The sequence below is a fragment of the Salmo salar genome, chromosome ssa09, assembly GCF_905237065.1.
Source record: "Salmo salar chromosome ssa09, Ssal_v3.1, whole genome shotgun sequence".
Taxonomy (NCBI): domain Eukaryota; kingdom Metazoa; phylum Chordata; class Actinopteri; order Salmoniformes; family Salmonidae; genus Salmo; species Salmo salar.
This window is the reverse complement of record NC_059450.1, coordinates 33,089,249-33,099,814: the sequence shown is the minus strand read 5'-3', so window position 1 is coordinate 33,099,814 and position 10,566 is coordinate 33,089,249. Positions and strand designations below refer to the sequence as shown.

The following is a 10,566-nucleotide window of genomic DNA, read 5'->3' as shown; positions in this document are numbered from 1 at the left end:
ATAGGAAGTGTCAATATAAGAAAAATACACTTGAAAATTTGGACCAATCAATTGGACGACTCTTGGTTGACCAAGATTTATTTTAGTCGGGGACAGCCCTAGTTTCCTTTATTTTGGCAGTTACCTGTACAAGTTCATAAAATCAGATAAAACATCTAGTTGAAAACAGCATCACTCAAAGTAAATCAAATAGAAAGTGTTAATACACAACAAAAATGATTTTTACAGTAAGGTATTTTATTAGAAATGTCAAAAATAACACTGTTAGTAACAAGGCAGATATGATATGAGATCCGGAGAATAGGAAGGGTAGGTTTAATACCCTGCAAATCTGTCTGTATCGTGGAGCATGTTAGTACCACTGTCTGTGTAGTACAGATGTAGGATCTTCATTTGAGCTAGTTTGCTACAGCAGGAAAATAATCCTGCAGAAATAGAAAATGTAAATTATGTGGATTATAATTAATGCCATTTTTCTAGGGGTTGATACAATTTTTGTAAAGGAAAAGTCTGACATAACAAACTTCCGAAGCCTTTTTAAACCTCAAATACACTACAACTGTTAAATATAATGCATTGCAGGAAAGTTATTCCACAACAAGGTGATCAAATTACGATCCAACCTCTGTACTAGGCAGGGTTTTGTACCACAATGAGTGTTTGATATGAATGACTAACATTAATTAGATAGCACACACTAAAGGTCTGAAAATAACCTATTATTCTGTGGCATATGCAGGGAGAACAGAAAACGAATTAAATTAAGTTGTATTGGATTCCCCAAGCTTTACCAACTGACGATACAACACCCACCTGTTCTCTTTCTGTAGCCTGCAGCTATGACAGCTCTGACTGACTGGACGATAGTATTATACATTTCTCTGTTTGATATATATTTTTTTATAGAAACACAGACAGAAAATATAATATAAAGTAAGTCTGGATGCTGTATTGTTCTAGATAAAGTAGACGTATTGCCATTGAAGCATCAAAATAAAACATCCAATAAAATGTCTCCAACTGGATGTTGGGTTAGTTAGTGTTCTGAGGGGAAAGTACATCTACATAAATATCAGACTCATCTTACGATTCATATACTGATCCGGGACCAAACATTTAAGCTAGTAGTCACCAACTGATGTTTTCTTTTGTTTGTTCTTTTTACAATCATTGACCACCGACTAGTCGCATAAAAAGGCTGTTCTGCAGATCATTTTCTGTATTTCGTCACATTCCTGTATATAGCCATTTCCAATATTAAAAAGGAGAAAGAGGAAGACATATCGACTTCTGGTTGTTGACTCTCCCAAGTATAGTATGAGTTGACTGCTGTTGAGCAAACCTGGGTTCATATAGTATTTGTTTTCTCCAAATACTTTAAGTGTTTGAGCCTGTCTCGAGTGCCAGATGGGAGGGGTTTGCTTTTGGGTCTATTCCATTGGCTTTATTGCGCCAGACAAGCTCAATCAAGCGCAGATTAAGTACTTGAAAGAAAACAAATACAATCTGCACCCAGGTCTGCTGTTGAGTGGATGATGAGGTGGAACCATGGTCTGTGATGCTGACGTTCAGTGGTTACATAGGATCTGTCTCAGTCTCAGGCAGCGCTGGACACAGCCAGCTTCTTCAGGTGGTCCATGAATACCTGTAGACTGACATCATCTGTCAGGATTGGGGCTCCCGACTCCTACACAGAGGACGAGAGTGTAATTCAGTTATATAACCTGGAAAAGTGGTTACACCCTGGAGGCTCCTCAGAGGAGGAAAGGGAGGACCATCCTCAGTGAATTTCATAAAAATAATTAAACATGAAAAAAAGTGATCATTTTTAAATAAAACTATTCACGTCACCAAATAACGTATTCAAAAACACACTGTTTTGCAAAGGTCTACAGTAGCCTCAACAGCACTCTGTAGGGTAGCACCTTGGTGTAGCAGGAGGACCGGTTCTCACCCCCTTCCATAGACTTACACAGTAATTATGACAATTTTCGGAGGACGTCCTCCAACCTATCAGAGCTCTTGTAGGATGAACTGACATGTTGTCCACCCAATCAAAGGATCAGAGAATAAATAGTACTGAAAGCATAAGCTACATCTAGCTAGCGTTGCAGTGCATAAAATGTAGTGAGTAATTGACACAGAGAGAGAAAGACAATAGTTGAACAGTTTAACAAACTAATTTCTTCAAGGCAAGAGAGAGCTATATTTCGTTGTATTTTATCCACTTTCACTTATCTAATGAATGCAGCTAGCTAGTTTAGCCTACTCAAACACCCGGCTCAAACAGAGAGGGATGCTATGTTAGCTAGCTGGCTATGGCTATCCAACACGGTAACTCTTCCAAGTCAAGGTAAGCTTTTGGCTTTATCAATTTATTACCACTGGGGCCCACTGGTGTAACTGCTAAACTGCTTGCTGACTGTACTGCATGATTGTAGCTAGCGGGTTCACTATTGCGTTAGTTCTAGTAGCTATGTTGACTATGACGTCAGCTAATATGGTTACAAAGATGTATGCTGTTTGTAGCGATTAGCGGTTATGATATGAAGGTTTGGCTTGGAAAGTTTTTTTTGCATGGTCACAGACAGTTGATGTGTTGTACACTGAAGTCCACAAGCAAAGGGAAAAGGTGAGAGGAGGAGAGTGCGTAGATATAAGTAGGAATTATACAACGCGTAAAGTGATCATGCTGTTTGAATGTGGTAGCTATGAAAGTAAATTGTGTTTGCACGTGATCAGGGGTGTATTCATTCCACTGATTCTGTTGAATGAAATGGGGATAAACATACCTGAATTTGTCCAATAGAAACTCGTTTTCAACTGTTGGACTAATGATTACACCCTAGGTCAACTAGCTGCAGGCAATAGTGTGCAATGCGGTATTGAATGTGCCACTGTGTCACCATGATTACTCAAAATGTTCTCTCGAACTGTGCACTTAAGTTCTAAACTTTCATTCATAGACAAGGTTGTAGCAACCTCATGATCATTCGCTATAGGAAAAATCTGAGTATCCCGTAGTAGCCTAAACCTATCGATGTTACATTGAGCTGGATGAATGGATTATGAATGACAGTCATCCAATGTGCTGTAATAGAAATAAGGCCATGCTCATGAACAAAATGAGTGTCCTCCCTCATCTTAAATGGCACCGACCGCCACTAAGTTACACCTTCATTATCCACTAAAGAATGTAAGATGACTACACTAATTTGTGTAGACTTTACCAGCTTGTGTAAAAGAAACAGACAAGTAAGAGTTGAAGAAAAATTATTAGTCAAGAACAGGAGTAGGATTGTGTGCGTCTCAGGAGGAGTGTAATAATAATTCAAAAGGATCCATAGGTCCAGTACTCTCTGTGTGTCTCCTCTAATAAGCTGTAGTAGCAGCTGTAAGCCATGACAAACTGGTACAGGGACTCTCTCTCCAGCTACATAATGACTTTCAATACGACATTAAGCTGAGTCAGGCTGAACCACAGTGGACCCTATGCTCCTCCAGGATCAACAGTCACTATTGCACACACATGCCATTCAGAAAGAGACAACGTGCTTATCCTTTACATTATAAAATACTAAAAACACCATCCTTAGCAGTATGTACTTTTTATTAATAGTATCTTCTCTAGTTCCTGGGTAAAAAAATAAATGAAATAATCAGTAGAAGTCTTACCTGGCCCCATGCATACATGTTGTTGTGGGTTTGTGATGGGTTAACTTTAGATAGCAGGAAACGAGCCTAGAAAACAACAAGAACATCCATACAGGAAGTTGAATAGACTTGACAGTTGACATTCACATACATTTTAGCGAGTGTGTGTATGTACCTGTGATCCGCCAAACTCTGTGTCTATGTAGCGGGGCATAGGGAAGCGGCTGTGCAGGATCTCCTGGGCGTCGTCCGCTGGAGCCTGCAGCAGGTGGCGGAAGTTCTCGTACTCGGGCATCTCCTGGTAGCCTGCCTTACGCCACTGAGACACAGTCTGATGGATAGACAGAGAGAAAGGGTTAGAGAGAGGCCAGTTAGAGATGTCCTGAAGACATGAACAATTACATGTAGACGTTTACAGATCTGAGAAATTAAGAGAAGTCTGTTTAGGAGCAGATTGGTTTTGCTTGACATTATTTCAATAGCAATCAATGACACTGTGTTTAACGTATTTCTTTACAAAACAATACAAAACATACACATACAAACGCACACAAACATCAACGACCTCACACCCCCATCTCCAGCGCCCGCATCCCTCTCCGCCACATGGCCTCAAACTGCACCATTTTATTTCTCTCCGTCGACGACGCATTTTCAATATTTAGATAACAAAGCATCTGACATCTCCATTGTGTTAACTATGGAGTATTGGTTGATTTCCAATTTAAGTATACATTTTTTAAAGATGATTGCTGAGAAAAGTATCTCTATGCACCCTCATATGCCATATCTTGAAATATGCAAACAGATGAAAAGTACATTTACATTGTAATACTTCTGACAGCTAACTTTCTAACTCCACCCATAACTTTTGGACTTTATATCATTACCAGAAGGCATGGATAATTGAGTCATTGTTAGTTTTACACTTAAGACAGGTCGCTTGTATAATATTAAGCGTACATTTCTGTAAAATAATTTCGTTAGTTATGCTCCAACATTCCCTCCATCTTGTGCTAATATAAGTCTTGGTTCCAATAGTTTATATTTTTTCTAAGAGGTTGTCAGTTGGATATGCTCTCTGCAAGGTTCTGTATAGGTTACCTATCATATGAACATCCTTTTCTGACTCAAATAGGATTCCCTCAAGATTGCGCTGATGACCAAGAGATTTCAAATCAAACATTTTTAAGCTGCATGTATTTGAAAATATCTACATTGGTCAGTCCAAAATTGCTTTTTAATTTTGTCAAAGAAATAAATATATTTCCTATTACCAAGTCAGTTTTCCATGTGGACCATATTAAATCGGTGAATTGTGAAAAGCTATCCAAGGATTGTTCCATTGGGTTGTGTTTTTAGGTAGTGATAATAGTTATTGTAGAATATGTATCATTTTCATCAATATTGTTATAGTGTTCTTAACTATGAAGTTAATGTTATTAGCTTTATCCTTTGAAAATAGACACGTGAAAAGATTCTGGGGATGCACATGCTCATCTTCAATATGTACCCATTGTTCCTCTTTAGTGCACTTAACTATATGTCGCAAATAAAAGCCTTGGGTGGCGAGTTGATACAATTCCAAGTCTGGAAGGTTAAAACCCCCCTCAGACTTAGGAAGATCTAAAACTTAAATTTTTATTTCTATGAGTGTTATTTGCCCATAAAAAAGTATGTTATGAAGGAGTATAGTTTTTTTTAAAGAATGTCTTTGGTGGGGTATTTAGAATCACCGAGAATAAATATAAAATATTTGGGAGCTATGCCATTTTGAAGAGGTTTAATCTACATGTAAGATTTATTGGTCCATTTAATAAGATCTGCTTTCATATTGGTAAGTAATGGGATTAAGTCATCTTTATATACAGTTGAAGTCGGAAGTTTACATACCCCTTAGCCAAATACATTTAAACTCAGTTTTTCACAATTCTAGACATTTAAGTAAAAATTCCCTGTCTTAGTTCAGTTAGGATCACCACTTTAAAGAATGTGAAATGTCAAAATAATAGGAGAGAGAAGGATTTATCTCAGCTTTTATTTCTTTCATCACATTCCCAGTGGGTCAGACGTTTACATACACTCAATTAGTATTTGGTAGCATTGCCTTTAAATTGCTTAACTTGGATCAAACATTTCGGGTAGCCTTCCACAAGCTTCCCACAATAAGTTGGGTGAATTTTGGCCCATTCCTCCTAACAGAGCTGGTGTAACTGAGTCAGGCTTGTAGGCCTCCTTGCTCGCACACGCTTTTTCAGTTGTGCCCACAAATTTTCTATAGGATTGAGGTCAGGGCTTTGTGATGGCCACTCCAATACCTTGACTTTGTTGTACTTAAGCCATTTTGCCACAACTTTGAATATGCTTGGGGTCATTGTCCATTTGGAAGACCCATTTGCGACCAAGCTTTAACTTCCTGACTGATGTCTTGAGATGTTGCTTCAAAATATCCACATCATTTTCTCCCTCATGGTGCCATCTATTTTGTGAAGTGCACCAGTCCCTCCTGCAGCAAACCACCCCCACAACATGATGCTGCCACCCTTGTGCTTCACGGTTGGTATGGTGTTCTTCAGCTTGCAAGCATCCCCCCTTTTCCACCAAACATAACGATGGTCATTATGGCCAAACAGTTCTATTTTTCTTTCATCAGACCAGAGGACATTTCTCCAAAAAGTACAATCTTTGTCCCCATGTGCAGTTGCAAACTGTAGTCTGGCTTTTTTTATGGCGGTTTTGGAGCAGTGACTTCTTCCTTGCTGAGCGGCCTTTCAGGTTATGTAAATATAGGACTCGTTTTACTGTGGATATACTTTTGTACCTGTTTCCTCCAGCATCTTCACAAGGTCCTTTGCTGTTATTCTGGGATTGATTTGCACTTTTCGCACCAAAGTACATTCATCTCTAGGAGACAGAACGCGTCTCCTTCCTGAGCGGTATGACGCTGCGTGGTCCCATGGTGTTTATATTTGCGTGCTATTGTTTGTACAGATGAACGTGGTACCTTCAGGCATTTGGAAATTGCTCCCAAGGATGAACCAGACTTCTGGAGGTCTACAATTCTTTTTCTGAGGTCTTGGCTGATTTCTTTTGATTTTCCCATGATGTCAAGCAGAGGCACTGCGTTTGAAGTTAGGCCTTGAAATGCATCCACAGGTACACCTCTAAGTGACTCAAATGATGTCAAGTAGCCTATCAGAAGCTTCTAAAGCCATGACATCATTTTCTGGAATTTTCCAAGCTTTTTAAAGGCACAGTCAACTTAGTGTATGTAAACTTCTGACCCACTGGAATTGTGACACAGTGAATTATAAGTGAAATAATCTGTCTGTAAACAATAGTTGGAAAAATGACTTGTGTCATGCACAAAGTAGATGTCCTAACCGAAACTATAAACTATAAACTGTTAACAAGAAATTTGTGGAGTGGTTGAAAAACAAGTTTAAATGACTCCAACCTAAGTGTATGTAAACTTCCGACTTCAACTGTATGTGTTGTGTGTTGTCACTAATTAAGCATCCTAAGTATTTAATATTTTTTTGTGGTCAATATAAAGGATTGTTGTAGATCATGAGTTATTATTTTTCTTATTGCCATTATTTCGTTTTTTTCCACTTGAATTTGAGTATTCAGAAAGTATTTTTAGCGGGGGGGGCTTCCCTGTCTTGTACCTCTTTCTAAAGCAATTTCATGAGAAAATATAAACGCAACATGCAACAATTTCAAGATTTTACTGAGTTCCAGTTCATATAAGGAAATCAGTCAATTGAAAAATGTATTAGGCCCTAATCTATGGATTTCACATGACTAGGCAGGGGCGCAACCATAGGTGGGCTAAGGGCACAGGCCCATCCACTTGGGAGCCAGCCCCTCCCACTGGGGAGCCAGGCCCAGCCAATCAGAATTAGTTTTTCCCCATGTTATGTGACAAGACTGCACATTTTAGAGTGGCCTTCTATTGTCCGCTCTTGATATGCCACACCTGTCAGGTGGATGGATTATCTTGGCACAGGAGAAAGGCTCACTAACAGGATGTAAACAAATTCTTCCACCAAATTTGAGAGAAATAAGCTTTTGTGTGTATGGAACATTTCTGGGATCTTTTATTTCAGCTCCTGAAATGAACAGTTTACATGTTGCATTAAAATATTTTTGTTGACTATATTATTTCTGTATATTTTTGCTTAAGGTCAAAAGATTTGAATAGAAAAGACCATTCAAGACAGTCGAAAGCCTTTTAGTATCAACAGCCATTATTGATAAAGCGGGTGTAAAAAAACATTAGGAATACTTGTTCTTTCCATGACAGACTGACCAGGTGAATCCAGGTGAAAGCTATGATCTCTTATTGATGTCACCTGTTAAATCCACTTCAATCAGTGTTCACCAACCGGTCGTTTGCGATCGACTGGTCGATCTCCAAACCATTCTTAGTCGATCCCCATCGAAACATTTCTGAAAAAACCCAACAATAAAGCCTTGCGTACCTAATTTTTGCATTTGTTTTGCATTGTTGGCGGTAGGTGCATGTGATTCAGCAGCCCTAGTGCCGGGAAGGCAAAGTGTTCTCATTTTGAATCATTTCATGTGTCTGAAGGTTGAACTCTGCCTACTCGGCAGGCCCAGAGATCAAATCAAGGGCACCTAAAGGCCTACCGCTGGCCAATCAGACAGTGTCTTTCTCCACAGTTTCCACACGCCATATACTGTAAAAGGAAGCCTCTAACGCACAGAAAAGTTGATCATGTGAGATTTCAAAACTTTTAAAACCATAACTAGAGACAGACTCAACTAATACAGCAAAGAGCTGCTGTTTTATTGAGTAAGTTCATTTTAAGTTGTTATTCAGCACTATCAACACTTTGTTCAACAGTTTTATAAGCCATTAAATGCGTGTTCTCCCTACTTCCACTCACGCTACAACCAGCACTTAAGCTGCAATAAAAGAGTATAGCTCTTTTATTGCATTTCGATAAGCCTGCATTGTTATTATTTGCGGCTTGTTTTTTTTTGTATCAAGGAATACATTGCTTTCTCTGGTCATAGGAGTAACATGAATTGCTGCAAGAGGCAGAAATAATGCAATGCGACTTAGTCTTCCAACTGATGGCAAAACTTGTCTCCTTTTCTCAGTGGAGAGAGGAGGGACGGTGAGTCGGGTGACCAGCAGCCTCACCGCTGCTCCCTCCCTACCCTCAGACTGACTGTCAGATGCAGGCCATCAGTCCAGTAAATAAAGGCTAATTATTATGCTCACTCAGCTGTCTCACAAGTAATACAACAAATTATATATTACCAGTGTGATCATTTACAGTGAGGGAAAAAAGTATTCGATCCCCTGCTGATTTTGTACGCTTGCCCACTGACAAAGAAATGATCAGTCTATAATTTTAATGGTAGGTTTATTTGAACAGTGAGAGACAGAATAACAACAAAAAAATCCAGAAAAACGCATGTCAAAAACGTTATAAAATGATTTGCATTTTAATGAGGAAAATAAGTATTGGACTGGGGACTGTCGCCGGAAGCTCTGGACTGTTGATGCGCACTGGAGGCCTAGTGCGTGGAGCCGTTACAGGTGGCACTGGACTGGTGACACGCACTTCAGGGCGAGTGCGGGGAGCAGGCACAGGACATGCCGGACTGGGGGGCGCACTGGAGGCCTGACGCGTGGGACCGGCACAGGTTGCACCAGACTGGTGACACGCTCTTCAGGGCGAGTGCGAGGAGCTGGCACAGGACGTACTGGGCTGTGGAGGCGCACTGGAGACCTGGTGCGTAGAGCCGGCACAAATTGTACCGGAACGATGACACATTTCGCACGGCGAGTGCGGGGAGCTGGCACAGGACGTACAGGTCTGTGAAGGCATACTGGAGACCTGGTGCGTGGAGCTGGCACAGTTTTTACCAGACTGCTAGCATGCTCCTCAGGACGAGTACGGAGAGCTGACTCAGGTGGCATCAAACAGATAACACGCTCCTTAGGGCGAATGTCGTGCATCATACACCAACACAACAACTCTCTCATTTCTCTCTCCTCCAATTTCTCCCTCTTCTCCCAGATTGGCTCTGGTTCACTCCTCGGCTCCGCCGACCACCTCGTGTGCCCCCCCCCCAAAAAAATGTGGGCTGTCCTTTGGGTTTTCTTGTTGCTGCGAACCCCGGTGTCGTCGCTGTCCTCCCTTCTCTCCTTGCGTCTGCCGCCAAGGAAGGCAATCCTGTCCTGCAAGGATTTCCTCCCAAGTCCAGGATCACTTCCCATCCAAAATCTCCTCCCAAGTCCAAGATGCTCTCTCCTCCTGGGCACGCTGCTTGGTCCTGTTGTGGTGGGATCTTCTGTCACGATCGTCGTAAGAACATTCAGACCAAAGCGCAGCGTGAAATCGGTTCGACATTTTATTTGAAGTGAACCGCACAAAAAAACAATAAAGAACAAACGAAAAGTGACGTTCTGGAGTGCTCACAGGCAACTACACAAAAATAAAACAAGATCCCACAAAACACAGTGGGGAAACGGCTGCCTAAATATGATCCCCAATCAGAGACAACGATAAACGGCTGCCTCTGATTGGGAACCATACCAACATAGAAATAAAACAACCTAGATTACCCACCCTAGTCACACCCCGACCTAACCAACATAGAGAATAAAAGGCTCTCTATTGTCAGGGCGTGACACATAGTATGAATACATAGTTATTGAATACATCACATATATACACTACCGGTCAAAAGTTTTAGAACACCTACTAATTCAAGGGTTTTTATTTATTTTTACTATTTTCTACATTGTAGATTAATAGTGAAGACATAAAAACTATGAAATAACACATCATGTAGAAACCAGAAAAGTGTTAAACAAATCAAAACATATTTTATATTTGAGATTCTTCAAATAGCCACCCTTTACCT

The 10,566-nt window shown here is 40.4% G+C and overlaps 1 protein-coding gene across 1 annotated transcript in view; it reads right to left on the bottom strand.

The window, feature by feature from the left end:
• Positions 1–216: 216 nt before the first annotated feature.
• LOC106611231 (protein transport protein Sec23A) overlaps positions 217–10,566 on the bottom strand; it is a 37,549-nt gene continuing 27,199 nt past the window's right edge. The window contains exons 16-18 of the mRNA XM_014211225.2: positions 3,830–3,985; positions 3,676–3,741; positions 217–1,687 (exon numbers count right to left, since the gene is read on the bottom strand). Coding sequence (XP_014066700.1) covers positions 1,598–1,687; positions 3,676–3,741; positions 3,830–3,985 — 312 coding nt within the window. The 3' untranslated portion in view covers positions 217–1,597. The remainder of the gene's footprint in view (positions 1,688–3,675; positions 3,742–3,829; positions 3,986–10,566) is intronic.